The 14,392-nt window shown below is 36.3% G+C and overlaps 1 protein-coding gene across 4 annotated transcripts; it reads left to right on the top strand.

Moving 5' to 3' along the window:
- The first annotated feature begins 4,834 nt into the window (after nt 1-4,834).
- Nucleotides 4,835-14,111, top strand: LOC107474252 (glycerol-3-phosphate dehydrogenase SDP6, mitochondrial). 4 transcript variants are annotated; one of them, XR_008005906.1, is made up of 7 exons: nt 4,835-5,430; nt 8,711-9,184; nt 9,760-10,091; nt 10,480-10,640; nt 10,852-11,110; nt 11,980-12,514; nt 13,712-13,859. XR_008005906.1 is itself a non-coding variant. In XM_016093852.3 (6 exons), exons 1-6 carry the CDS (start codon nt 5,058-5,060, stop codon nt 14,009-14,011), a joined length of 1,899 nt encoding a protein of 632 aa, XP_015949338.1. In that variant the 5' UTR covers nt 4,836-5,057; the 3' UTR covers nt 14,012-14,111. The 4 variants fall into 4 exon arrangements, 2 of the variants coding, with proteins under 2 accessions (XP_015949338.1, XP_015949339.1); XR_008005907.1 differs by lacking the exon at nt 13,712-13,859 and adding an exon at nt 13,193-13,672; XM_016093852.3 differs by lacking the exon at nt 11,980-12,514 and having other exon boundaries at nt 4,836-5,430; nt 13,712-14,111.
- The last annotated feature ends 281 nt before the right edge of the window (nt 14,112-14,392 follow it).

Genomic DNA, 14,392 nt, shown 5'->3' with positions numbered 1-14,392 from the left:
TTTGCATGTAAGAACTTGCCGCTGTTATGATTTCCAATAGCCATGTTCTGTAGCATTTGTGTAACACCGAAATAAATAGTTACTACACCCAATACATTACATAAATACACCCAAAATTGAGTTCAATACACCTTACCACAATAGTAGGGGAGAGACAGTAAATTTGTTCTTCAAATCTTCTAATATTTTGTTTGTTTAGAATCAGACATATAGTAGTGACAATCTAGAAAAATAAAACACCCAAATTAATTACATCAATCAACATTGCAGTCACATCTCATAATAAAATCATTAATCTTATTCTAATATTACCTCAACTTCGATATATGTACTAGCATTTAGAGACGTGAAGTAGATTTTTGACAATTGCATTGGTTGTTGGGCATTGAGGAAGCACATTGGCTCCCACTCATTAGTACCTCCATCCTTGTAGGTCTTTATATGTATGGCCCAAAGGTAGCACTTTTCTTTCAGGTCGGTCGACAATTTCGTCTTCCTTGTAAGAGTTTCAAACTTTTTAAAAAATTGGTTGGGCAAGCTGCTTTTTGAGTGGCAAACTTCTTACCTTTACAAATTTCAAGACTTCCGCAATCCCAGTGTTTAAAATTTTTTCCATCAGCTCCTCTAATTCTTTAATTAGTATTGGTGTCTCAAGAATTTTTCCCTTCTCAGATCCCGATCGCCCCTCCTGAGTTAGCGTTTTTTCCTTACTCGAGTCAGTGAAGCCAAGGCTGAATGATGGCGTCAAAAATTCTTTTGGTACATAGGATGTTATTCTGGCTATCATCATCAATGCAACAGTGGCTTGAGGGGTGGATTACTGCGTGTTGACATATAAGATACTGTAAGAATAAGAATAGACAAATGATATCAAAGGAGAGTTATATTGTGTAGAACTTACATTTTAGAAGGAGTTGATGGTATTGTGGATGTGCTTTTAGCAGGTTGGTGGGGTTGTAGAGTACTGCAGGGTTAAAGAAAAGGCTTTAAATTAGAAAAAAAACTAATTACATCTCAATTCAGATGAGATACACCCAAATAAGAAACAAATACAGCCAAATAATAACCAAATACACCCAAATATTATTCCTTACTCCTTAATTATTTCTTTAGTAATTTTCTCGCTTGGAGACTTTGGGGGGTAGTTCAATTTGCATAGGGCTTGCTGCTGTCGTCTGCGATGGAGGCATGCATACTTGAATAAGAATTCTAAACAAGACAAAAATAAAAAGTTAACAAACTCCCTTAAAATAGATGATTTGAAAGTTGAAATTTAGTTGCAAAACTCACATATCAAGTGGTTTAAATTGTGAATGTGTCTCCATCCGAACAATGATCATCTTCTGTTGAGTTGGGTCACCTACTGATTCTTCTTTCAGACCCAACCTGAAATTTACCAAAATAACGTCAAAATATAGCTGAAGCATTGAAAAGAAACACAGCCTCTATTTTTTGGGAACTTATGTAGTTGCAGATTTTTCTTTTTTTTTCCTGCCTTTTTTTTTTCTTGAATAAAATATTAAAGGGCTTTTTTTCCTAAAAAATATATATACAAAATTAGACGCAGATGGTAACAAAAAAATTAAGCAAATGACATTAGAAACAGAAATTACATGCTATCTGTGGGTTTGTTTACGCTGTTTTGATCCGTTTGTGTTTGAAACACATGATTATTTTCGCTTCCTAAGTTCTCCTCTGGAATTCTAAGCACAGAATAAACATGATTCAGTAAAAATACTATTTAATTATATCAGGATCTCGAAATTCTATCAAATAAAGGATCTTACATTTCGGATGAATCATAGTGAGCTTCCATCGAAGGGAGCCCAGCTTCCTTCATTCTGGGAAAGCAAAAACAATTATCAGCTACAAAAAATACCTTAAAATCGGCAATATACACCCAAATTCAACATACCCTTGTGCAACCTTTTCATTGATTTTTTTCTTTTCTGATTCTCTGAATAATTCTTCTATTTCTTCTGTTCTTACATTAGTTCTAATAGTACATGCAAAAGAACATGTTAACAAATAAAATTTTGATGATAAAGAGTAAGATAGCTTTACAATGTATCTTACACATTATAGGATTTAATTTCTTGTTCAAAAGACGAATCCTCAACAATGTGCTTTCTTTTTTTGAATTGTATTCTGGAAATAAAAAAGTATGAATAAAAAAAACACAACAAAATTTATGATAAAATAGCCCCGAAAGTAGTGCATACTTTTTGGGTGGAATCTGAATTTTTTTCTTTGATTTTTGTTTTATTATTGGTGACGATTCTTCACTTCTAAAATTAAATGAGAAATACTCTGTTAATTCATCAAATTTTGATAACAAACAGAAAAGAAAGCAATGCAATGACAATTTCAGAATCTTACTTATCATCGGATTCGCTTTCATCTTCCGAAAAGGAATCCTCCACAATCTTCTAACTCTTTCTAGATACCATTCTGGACAGCAAACAATCATTAGAAAAATACACTCTAATAATGACAAAATACACCCAAAAATATTACTTACTTTTTAGCTGTCCTGGTGGGTTATTTTCTTGTTTCTGTTGGTTCCTCTGAGTCTTGTTCAGGCTCAGACTAAGAGGAAATAGCAAATTCACTCTCGGATGAATCACTCTCCGATGAACTTTCCTTCTTCTTTTTTGCCTTTTTCTTTTTTTTTCTTTCTTTTCTTCCTTTCATTTTTTTTAGTTTCTTTTTCAGTTCTACCCTCTTGACGATGCCCTGAAACAGTTAAAACGTTAGTTTACACCATCTACATAAATCAAATACACCCAAATTAAAGAAAGTATTCTTTTCAGTTACCATATGACCATCAATTTCTGCTTTGATCTAAAATATACTATTATCAAGGTATAGAGGCAGCTATCAATTAATTTTTTCTATTTCAAACGGGTTTGGTTATGCCATTGATGATGAAATCGAGGACATGGCTACCCCAGTTTCACTCCGTTATGTTGTCCAGTCAAAAAATTGGAGGGATGTGGACAGGAGATACTTTGTTTATCGTAGTTAGCAACAAGAATGCCATTTGAATATAGAGGATGAAAATCCTCTTGAACATTAGATGATCTTGATCGTTGTCAACATTGATATCCATCATCTGATCGATGAGATTCTTTAATGTTTTCTCCTGGAATCTTCTAAAAATTTATTTGTTCTCGTCAGAAAGGTCTTTAAAACTCACTTTTTCAGAAAATAGGTATCCTACAAAAAAAAACACCAATTACACTCCAAATCACTTGAAATACACCCAAATACCAGCCATATACAGCTAAATTTATTTATTGATTACATGAGATCAAAAGAATATATTACAAAGAATAGATTACAACGAATGCAAGTATAAAGGTTTTTTGTAATTAGTTACCTGATGCATTGAGGCCAATGGCAGCTCCTATTTTTTCGATTTTATTTTCAACAAACTGTACCTTGTGTCTAATTTGTTTTTCTCGAAATTAAAGGAATTAGCCAACTCCTTCAACAATTGGTGTGGCACATTCATTGGGGAGATGTGCATCAGATCTTCAAATCCTAATTCCCGGACGATGGCATTCTTTGCCTCGCTCATTTTTTCAAACTGTTCCTTCAATAGTCGCATCGAACATCTCAAATCCTTGGTTTGCTATAAACAAAGCAAAACGAGAGTCATTTAAATAAGCTATATTTATACTAGGAAAAATTGAGTTGGTCTAAGATATATATGTACTTACATTGTATTTTTTTCACTTTCGCTCTTGTTTGTCATTTTTATTGTAAGAAATAAAAAATGTTATTAATAGATAAAAATACCAGCCAAATAGCAGGCACATACACCCAAATACCAGCAACATACACCCAAATAAGAGCCAGATACACCCAAATACCAGCCATATATATCCAAATCTAGTCACATACACATTTATTATTTTTTCGATTACACGATATTATATGAGTTCAAAATGATTTTCAAATCAACCAAACATGCATACAATGACACTACAAGCGCAAGCACAAGCACAACAGCACCAGTTACACTTGAATACTCTTGATATATCCCAGTCACATACACTTGTATTTTTTTAGATTACATGACATTATATGAGTTTAAAATGATATTTAAGTTCAAAATGTCATTAGAAGCACTAGTCACATTCGAATTCGATTGATATACACCCGAAATTGGCCATATACACCCAAATATCAGTTCAGTTGAAATACAGTACAAAGTTTATATGTATACAAAGTCGCTTCCAAACATGCACATAAACAGATGAAAAAATACATTAAACGATTCACTAAAAGTATGTAAAACAGTATCACCGACTTGAACAATTTCACCAGAACAGTAATATCTACTTTAAACCAAGAATATATAATGAATTGACTTAATAAAAGAGAAATACGATGATATAATGCTTCGCCTTCGAAATCAAAAAGAAAAATCTGAAAAATATCAAAGATTAGTGAAACACTACCTTGAATAATGTTTCTTCTTTCTTTTTGGTGTTTTTGACGGAGATTTTGATGTTTGCTTGTTAATTTCGTCGAGCGTTGGTGAGGAATTTGAAAGTTTCTTCTGAATTTTTCAATGTGTCTTGAATCTCGACAGTTATGATTTTGATCGAGGAATAAGAAGAAGAGTCATTCATAATGGTGAGTAGCGCACTTTGAAAATGATTGAATAACACGAGTATTTAACACATTTGAGTTGGGTGAGAATAATTTTTGTTGAATTTGACCTGACTTATAAAATTTATAAACCAAAAAGACGTGTATGTATTGTAACTTTATTCTTAGTAACTATATTTAATGGAGCTCTCTAGGAGAGTTGCATTAAATACTTTGCCTTGTTTCTTCTTTGGACGTTTTAGCCTTGCACTGGATAAAAGAAAAAAGATCACATCTCAAGTATTTTACTATTTTACAACAATCGACAGAAATTTGATTCCGGAGACATATTCCCAAAAAATAATCCAAGAAGTTCTTTTTATTTCATTTCATTTCAATATAGAGAAATATCATCCCCCCTCCAAATTCTCTCTCCCTTTAAAATTGTCTTTTCCATGACTGCCACAGCTCGTCTGAGGCGAATCGGCACCGCTGTCGTAGCAGCCGTCGCCACTGCATATGGCGGCACAATCCTTCTCGTTCCTCCAGTCTCTGCCAATGATCATGGTGGCGGTGGATCCCACCTTGCCGCCATCCGGCAGAAGATCCACGACCCTAGCGCCACCGTTCCATCAAGAGAAGTCCAGCGTTCGTCGCTTATCGGGACCAGTCCAGCTAACCCCCTTGATGTTCTCGTCATTGGTGGGGGCGCCACGGGTTCGGGCGTGGCACTGGATGCCGTGACACGTGGACTCCGCGTTGGTCTCGTTGAGAGAGAGGATTTCTCTTCGGGAACTTCCTCCCGCTCCACTAAGCTCATACATGGAGGTATGTCTGATTTGTTTGCCAGTGAACGCCAACTGAAATTGTTTGAACATTCTAGGCACGAGAATTTGCAATTGGTGGCTTTTGGGAGTGTTTGACAACTAAACACCTAGATAATTAGGTGCAAAATAAAACTGATTATGTTACGGACTAGCTGTATAGTGATGGTCATTCGTGTATCGTCGCCGTCGGTCGATAGTCGTAAGCGGTGATGGTGGGCAGTTGGTGACGTTAGCAAAGGTGGTAAAATATTGTTGAGAGAAAATTCGCTTGATATAAACCAACTTAAATTTATTTGTTTTTTTATACTAGTTTTAGGCTTAAATTGATTGAGAGAAAAGTCAGAAAATAAAATTTAATTTGTTTGTTTGCGGGGCTACCAAACGGTAATTTAGAAAGAACTAGGCCACATTTTGTGCATAACTGGCCTCGGGTTTTTCCAAACACCCCCTTATATTAGGTGTGATTAATAATTTAGGGGCGTTCAACAGCAGGACTGACTAAAAATCAAGCATGGGTCCACAGCATATTTTGTTGGGTTTTTGATTTGTCAATTTTGTAATTTTCGGCTTGAGTTTTGGCCATGGTTTGGGTAGGCATTATCTGGTCTGAAATCAAGTTCTATAACTAAAAAATATATTTTAGGGTAGAATTGGTAATAAAATGTTATGTTTTCATACTTTAGTTAATATTTTTATATTATATGGTGTCATTTTTTATTAAAATTAATTTATTTTATTATAAATGTTGTATAAATGTTTATTAAATTTAATCTTTAAGAGTAAGATTTTAAAATGGTCTCGATAAAATATTAGAATTGAGTCCGGAACTAATTAAACCCACCCGACATGGACTCTCCAAGGGTGGGGTTTATCTAATAGAGTTAGTGGCTAAAATGTGGAAAGATCCATCGTATCTTTGGAGGCAGGAGAGAGCAGTATTTGGAAGGATATATCTTACATCTTTGACGGTCAAATTAAGAAACTAACCTTTAAAAGTTTCATTTTTTTTTGTTCTTGGATACAAAATAATGGAGAAGAATAAACTAGCTAAATGTTGGAACGACGTGGTGTTTTTGAAACAAAGTATTTTCGGATTTGATTTGATTTGATTTGATTTGAAATGAATTGAATTAGCAATGTATTGTGTTTGGAATTAATTATGTAAAATAGGAGTTGATTTAATTTACAAATTGATATAAACATTTGATTTTACATTTTTATCCTATATTTACCATGCAATCTACAACCACCGTCGCGGGTAACTGGACTACCACCTAACCTCCGCCACTTCTTTCCGTTTTCCAACCCTTATCTTCTATCCTATATGCCAACCTGTGGTCTATTATGCAAAACCTGATTCTGGGAAATGGTTCACATGAAGGTTATGATATGAAAAAAGGATGAGTGTACTATAAGGGGAGGCTGGTGTAACCTAAGAACTCTTCCTGTATTCGCATGATTCGTTCAAGAAATCCACAATTCAGTGTTAGGAGGACGCTCTGTGTTCCTCGGACGTTCAAGAGAATATCTAGGAAGCTATGGTGGGAGGGTATGAAAGGAACCATCCAGATGTTTATCCAGAGGTGACGCTATCACCAGCGGGGTTGCTGCAACCTCTCCCCATTCCTTTTCAGGTTTGGGAAGACATCTCAATGGATTCCAATGGGGGACTACCTGAAGCTCAGGGGCTCGATACTATTTTGGTGGTAGTGAATTGTCTCCCAAAGTATTCCCACTTCATGGGCCTCTCACATCCGTATACAGCTAAGGATGTAGCTTCCCTATATGTTAAGGAGATAGTGAGACTGCCGGGTTCCCAAAGTTTGTTGTCATAGATCGAGTTCTGGTCAGAACTATTTAGACAAGCTCGTACTAAGCTGAAATACAGCTCAGCATATCATCCCCAAACCGTTTGTCAAACCGAGCAAGTAAATCCGTGCCTTGATATGTATCTTTGATGTTTCGTGGAAACTAAACCTAAGCAATGGCCTGGGATTCTCTTCTCGGCAAAGTTGTGGTTTAACACTACTTACAGTGCATCCACAAAGACAACTCCATTCAAAGCCCTGAATCATCCAGACCCTTCCACAGCCTACCAAAGAGCAGAAACACCATTGCCATTGAGGAAGTGAACCAATGTTAGTGGAAATGGATGCTGTCGTAGATGAACTGAAATGGCAGTTAACTGATGCCCAAAGTCGTATGAGGAATCAGGTAGATAAGAAGAAAAGAGAAATGCATTATTAAGTTGGGAACATGGTGCACTTGAAGATCCAACCTTATAGGTTGAGGACACTTGCCTCAAGAATGACTCAGAAATGCATACCAAGATTTTATGGCCCATTTGAAGTTGTTGAAAGAGTGGAAGCTGTTGCATAATAGATTGAAACTTCCCCCAGAGTCAAGGGTGCACCTTGTGTTCCATGTATCCCTGCTTAAAAAGTGCACTACTGAAATGTTTGCTGCCAACCCTTACCCAAGGACCTTGCTGCAGATTGGAAATTGAGGGTCTCTTGCTGAAATTGTGGTTGGGTAACAGAATTCTCAGCACAAGGTTGACATACTGATCAAATGTCAGAACATGCCAGAATTTGAAAGTTCTTGGGAGCTAGCAGCAGATATCAAGCTTAATTTCCCTGATTTCCACCTTGAGCACAAGGTGGTAGGTTTGGCGGGGAATATTGTAAGCTTTAATGACAAATTTCCTAAGGGTTTGCTGGTGTATACATAGTAAATTCAGTGATAGTTTGGGAATTGGGTAAAATCAGTGAATGGATAGATTAAGTGGGTAAGTGGGCCCTCCAGCGTCTAACTAACTTGTAAGAGTGTCTTAGCAAGGGAATGCTTAGATGCTTTCAGATAGGGGATGAGGCATATAAGGGGGATGCAGAGTTGGAGAGAGGTAGGCTGAGATTGGGAATCGGCTTGGAGGGTAAGGCTGCTGTAGTGCCTTGTTTCCCTTTGCTTCGAGTTGATTCTCTTCTATCTTCTCTTTTACTATCAGTGTGAATAATACAAGCATATCACTCCTTCTATTTTCTGTGTTTTTGGTTTCTTACAGATCTTCTGTTAACTTGCTTTTAGTATTATTGCATACCCTTGTCATTTTTTAAAATAATTCCAAAATCATTTTCAGTTTTAATCTTAACACTGTAGAAATTGACTACTCAAATATTTTGAATTCTATAAAGAAATAGTTAGTAGATATATATTATGTTCTCCAGTTTTTATGGTGTTAGTACGTGTTGATCTAATGTTTAACTGTTTATATAAATTATTAGGTGTTCGTTATTTGGAGAAAGCCGTCTTTAAGTTTGATTATGGCCAACTAAAGTTAGTATTCCATGCACTCGAGGAGCGTAAACAAGTTATTGACAATGCACCCCACCTGTGCAATGCTTTGCCTTGCATGACTCCATGTTTTGACTGGTTTGAAGTAGTGTACTACTGGATTGGCTTGAAAATGTATGACTTGATTGCTGGAGCACGATTATTGCACTTATCAAGATTTTACTCTACAGAGGAGTCTGTTGAGCTCTTTCCCACTTTGGCAAAGGAGGGAAAAGGTAGAAGACTGAGAGGCACTGTTGTGTATTACGATGGGCAAATGAATGATGCTAGACTTAATGTTGGATTGGCTTGCACTGCTGCATTAGCTGGTGCAACGGTGCTGAACCATGCTGAAGTTGTATCTTTACTGAAGGATGATATTGGTGAACGGATAATTGGTGCACAAATAAGGGACACTTTGACCGGTAACATGCAATTTTATTTTATTTTGTTAGTCTAGATATCTTTGATTTACCTTTCCGTTTGCATGATATATTGAAGGACACCTATATATTGTACGGTAGGACACAGTTTGAAGAATCACTTGTAGATTTAAAGTGCGTAGTCACAGCCAACTCCCCCTACATTCCTCTGCGTTTTATTTTAGGGGAAAAAGCTGCTGCCTTCTATCAAAAAGAGGGAAATAAAAAAAGTTGCAGTGGAATATGAAAGTGAAAAACTGGAGTATTTTGTAAGGAACTTGTGGGTTGGCATTGTTGAGTTTTTCTTTTACGATTATTTTTGTTGTTATTTATTTTTAAGAATAAGATTGATTTTATCAGAACAAAAATGATCATATATTGATATCAATATGGTCGGTTCATTTAATAAGGATTTCAGATGTCATTTAATTTAGTATTTAATGTGAATCAAGTGACAAATAACTTCCAGTTGCATTTGTAACAGTTGGCATACATCTTAGTTTGTGACTTTTAAACCTAACAACTAGTTTTTCAATACCTCAATAGTTAAAAGTTCTATTTTTATATATATATTTCAGGCAAAGAATTTGATACATATGCAAAAGTAATTGTGAATGCGGCTGGCCCATTTTGCGACTCCATAAGGAAAATGGCTGACAAAAATGCAAGAGATATGATTTGTCCAAGTAGCGGCGTACATATCATACTCCCTGATTATTATTCTCCCGAGGGAATGGGCCTAATTGTTCCTAAAACAAAGGATGGCCGTGTTGTTTTCATGCTACCATGGCTAGGACGAACAGTAGCTGGGACTACAGATTCTAACACCACCATTACTTTTCTCCCTGAACCACATGAAGATGAAATACAATTCATACTTGATGCTATATCTGATTACCTTAATGTTAAAGTATGATATACCTCAAGCCACTCAGTACAGGAAACCTTTAAATTCATTATTTATCATTTTATTTCTTGAATTAGATGCAGAATTGAATATTTTCATAAATATTGTCTGAGTTATAAATATTTTTAGATCATCTTAGCCATAAACAGTATATCGCATCATGTTTCTTGCTCTACTGCCATAGAATTCAATATATTTGTTTGTAGGAAGTAGGAACCTTCCCCCTTCTCTTAATTAACTTGGTCAGCCCTCTGAAACCTTGATTAAAGAAAAGGAAAAATAATTTGATATTCCAAGTTAGACGTCACTCCATATTGATAGACTCGTTTGCTCTTTATTGATTTCTCCTTTTTTTTCATCTGTTGAGAACTAAATAATTATGGAAATTTAGGTCCGGCGCACTGATGTTCTCTCTGCTTGGAGTGGCATTCGCCCATTAGCAATGAATCCATCAGCAAAAAATACAGAGAGTATCTCCAGGGATCATGTTGTCTGCGAGGATCTCCCTGGTTTGATCACTATCACTGGTGGCAAGTGGACCACCTATCGTAGGTAATGTATAGACCAAGCCAAAAGCTGTTGACCATTGTTAACATGTTGCAAGAGTTAGGAACTTAAACACATTGACCTTTTGACCATTCAGTAGGTCAATTTAACGAGCATAATTTAATTGCATTTCCAACTTAATTTAGTTATTGCATTTACTCACTTTGATTCCAGCATGAAATGTCCCTATTGTGATTCTGGTTAGAATATGTTTCAGCATGGCAGAAGATGCTGTCGATGCAGCAATAAAGTCTGGGAAGCTGACCCCCACCAGTGGATGTGTGACTAACAATCTCCATATTGTTGGTGGGGAAGGGTGGGATCCTGCTTCTTTTACAGTTCTTACTCAACAATATATGCGCATGAAAATATCATATAAGGGTAAAGTTGTTCCTGGGGTAATGGACACTGCGTCTGCAAAGCATTTGTCTCATGCATATGGAACATTGGCTGAACGAGTGGCTGCCATTGCTCAGGTTGGCATGTATATATTTTAAGTTTTTCATAGCAGTATTTGCACAAGAACTTTTTATAATGACTTAGTACTTGATTTATCTTATCAATGAGTTGGGTGCTTAGTTGAGATTATCGATCCATGGTGCCATCGCGATCAAATCAGATTCTAATTTGATCATTTTCTGTAGACCATGAAGTTAAATGAATTATCAACTATGCATCTTTCTAGAGATATAAAATCATTTCTTGGTACCCACCTATCTGCTTAAGTTGCTTAGACCATTACTGCTTCATCACAACCTCTCAATCTATTTGGAAATCCAAAGCATCCCTCAAAGGTCAAGCCCTTTAATTGGTCAGTTGTGCTGACTGGAATTAACACCAATGATACAGGATCAAAGACCTCAGAAGGCTATTTTGTCTAATATGTGCATTGGTTGCTAGTTTAGAACCAGTGGCATATCTGTTTTTTCACTTTTCTATGACTAATTTCTAATGGAACTTGCTGTTTGGTAATTTGATGAGTATTGAGTTTGTCCTAGAGCGTTGGATCAGCTTGTATTGATTGCGATTGTTGGTTTTAGGAGAAGCAAGGAAGCCAAACTTTTATAGCAATGTGCTGTCTATGCCTATATCTTTGCTTGGTGCAGATGCTTTCAGACAAGTAGGTCTGTGGGATAGGGTTAGGTGTCTTTTAGACCAAGGTCGTCTGTTCTCTAGTTGCTTCCTTTCTCTGAGAAGAAAACCCTAGTTCTTCAAACGAGTGCTGCCACTTCATGCCTTCCTAAGGAGGCCCTCCATCCATACTCTTCTCTTTCTATCTCATATCTTGAACTCTGTGGTGTTGTCTTGATTTTGGTATTTTTAGTTAATGTTGATGTTGTAGTAGTTGATTTGGAAGAAGAGGTGAGATGTCTCATCAAGGCGACTGCTGATGGTGGAAGTTGGGCCAGCCGTGAAGAGAGAGCATAGAATGAGGAGAAGAAGAAGAACGACATCAAGAGTCAGAGGAAGGGAGGAAGGAGAGAATGCTTTAGACAGAGAGAGGAAGGAGGGCAGCATCAGCAAGATGGTGAGAGAACAGCAATAGCAATAGTTCGATGCCAATGATGGTGGCGTGACAATAATATTCCAGTGTAGCTTTCGCTGGTTGTGTGTATGCAGATTTTTCCCCCAGGGTGGTGGTTTGCCCGCTGGCATCTCTGTGGGGTTGCTGTTTGTTTCTAATGGTGCTTAGCAAAGGGACTAATGCTGGAATGTTTAAATAAGTCTTTCACTCTTTTGACGAAGAATGTGCTTGAAGTGTGGCAATGTGGTCCCAAAAACAGGTACTAAGAAAGGATTATAAGACAGAGGAGATGGTGCTTTTGGAGATGTGATCATAGAAAGGGAAAGGCAAGACATGGAACACAATGAAGACATAGGTACTTACAAATATATTTGCCGTACAATTTTAGTAGCTAACATTTGTTTCAAAAATCTAGAAGAACATCTCATAAGAATGTCTAAGAGTGGGGCGATAAGTTTGCAGAGTATAAAACTTACTAACAGAATATACAACTTGGAGAAAGAGTAACTATCTGATGTAAGATATCTTGGGGATGAGTATACAACTTACTAACAGAGTAAAGAGAAATGACCAAGATAGGGTTTTAAGGATCAAGTGATGGCAACTGAAAATTGAAAAGCAAAAGAACTTTGCCTAAACGAGGATATGTAGAAAATATGTTGAGGGGTATACAGACATTGTGCAGAAAGTATAAGCAATTAAATCTTTAATGCTGCCAGTGAAGTGAGAATAGAGAATTTGATAGGCTATACCTTGTTAGACACTAAAGAGGGGGAAATGAGTATTTACAGGATTGCTAAAAGTAGACATAAAATGACAGTGTATTTAATACAAAATGAAATGCATCAAGGATAAACAGGGTAAAATAAGATCAGGTATTTTACAAGTGTGGCTGGTACTGCTATTTATAAGATCAAGGATAAATGTGAAACTCTCGTATCCTGAGGGTGTACTGCTATAAAGCAAGTATTTCTTTCTTATTATAAACTATTACTTATTCCCTCTAAAATCTATTATTTTTTCCTATATACAGAAGACGACATTCTATAGTATAATTCACATATGAGGAAGGGGTGTATCATTGGCTTGTATATATAAACTATTTTGCGATATCACTGATATGTGCAGTTCTGCAAACAGGCTTTGAAGGTATGAACTGATCAATGTATTAGACATAGTTGGAATTCCTGTTGATAGAGTGGCTTACTGATATGGCGCCATTAATGATGTTGATCTATTATAATTTCACCATCTACAGGACGGGTTTCCGGTTTATGCCTTTTGTTACAGTACTTTCAGTGATTCAGTCGATTTGACTTTTTCCTTTTTTTATTGTTTTTGTTCTAAGAGATGGCATTAAGGGTGTGCCTAAATTATAAAGTCCAAATATTCAATATGCTGTGAAGTTTAGTTGTCACATTATATAATCATAGATGGTATTAATTTCTGTCTTAACTCTTAACCATTTGCTTTTGCATTTGATGCTAGTTTTTGTAATTTTGGTTGTCTCATCAATCAGTAAGGTTGTATTGAATATGTATTCTGTATGTAGGATGAATGCTTGGGTAAGCGACTTGCTCATGGTTACCCTTTTCTGGAGGCGGAGGTGGCATACTGTGCACGGCATGAATATTGTGAATCTGCCATTGATTTCATTGCAAGGAGGAGTCGTCTTGCTTTCCTCGACACTGATGCAGCAGGACGGGCATTGCCTCGAGTGATTCAAATATTAGCAGCAGAGCACAAATGGGATAAGTCAAGACAGAAGCAGGAGCTACAGAAGGCTAAAGAATTTTTGGAGACTTTTAAATCCTCCAAAAATGCTCAGTTCCATGACGGGAAACATAATTAGTACTGTATTTCGTCTAGCCATGTAACATATGGAAGCTCTGCAATTATTTCCTTTCTTCCTTTTTTTATTTTATTTTCAGTTTTTTTTTTTTTTTTTATTTCATGTGCTATTTGATGTTTCTCAGGTTCTGGAAGTAGTAGGGGCCAATTTCGAATTTGGTGTTCAGTTGCCTAAAGTTAAGTAGGTCAGTAGGAGACATCGATCTTTGAAATCGATTAATTGACCAAATTTATTACACTATCTCTGCCAAAAGAATGATTTGATAAACTGAGTAAACCTAATACATCATTGTAACGTGTAAAGTTAAATCTATCTGTTACTTAAGATATTTGTAGTGCTCGATACAGAAGAAGCATGAGCAACTTTACTAGAGATCGAAGA

Source organism: Arachis duranensis, chromosome 2 (genome assembly GCF_000817695.3).
Source record: "Arachis duranensis cultivar V14167 chromosome 2, aradu.V14167.gnm2.J7QH, whole genome shotgun sequence".
In the NCBI taxonomy this organism is placed as follows: domain Eukaryota; kingdom Viridiplantae; phylum Streptophyta; class Magnoliopsida; order Fabales; family Fabaceae; genus Arachis; species Arachis duranensis.
Note: the sequence above shows the minus strand (reverse complement) of the source record. Positions and strands in the feature narration are given on the sequence as shown.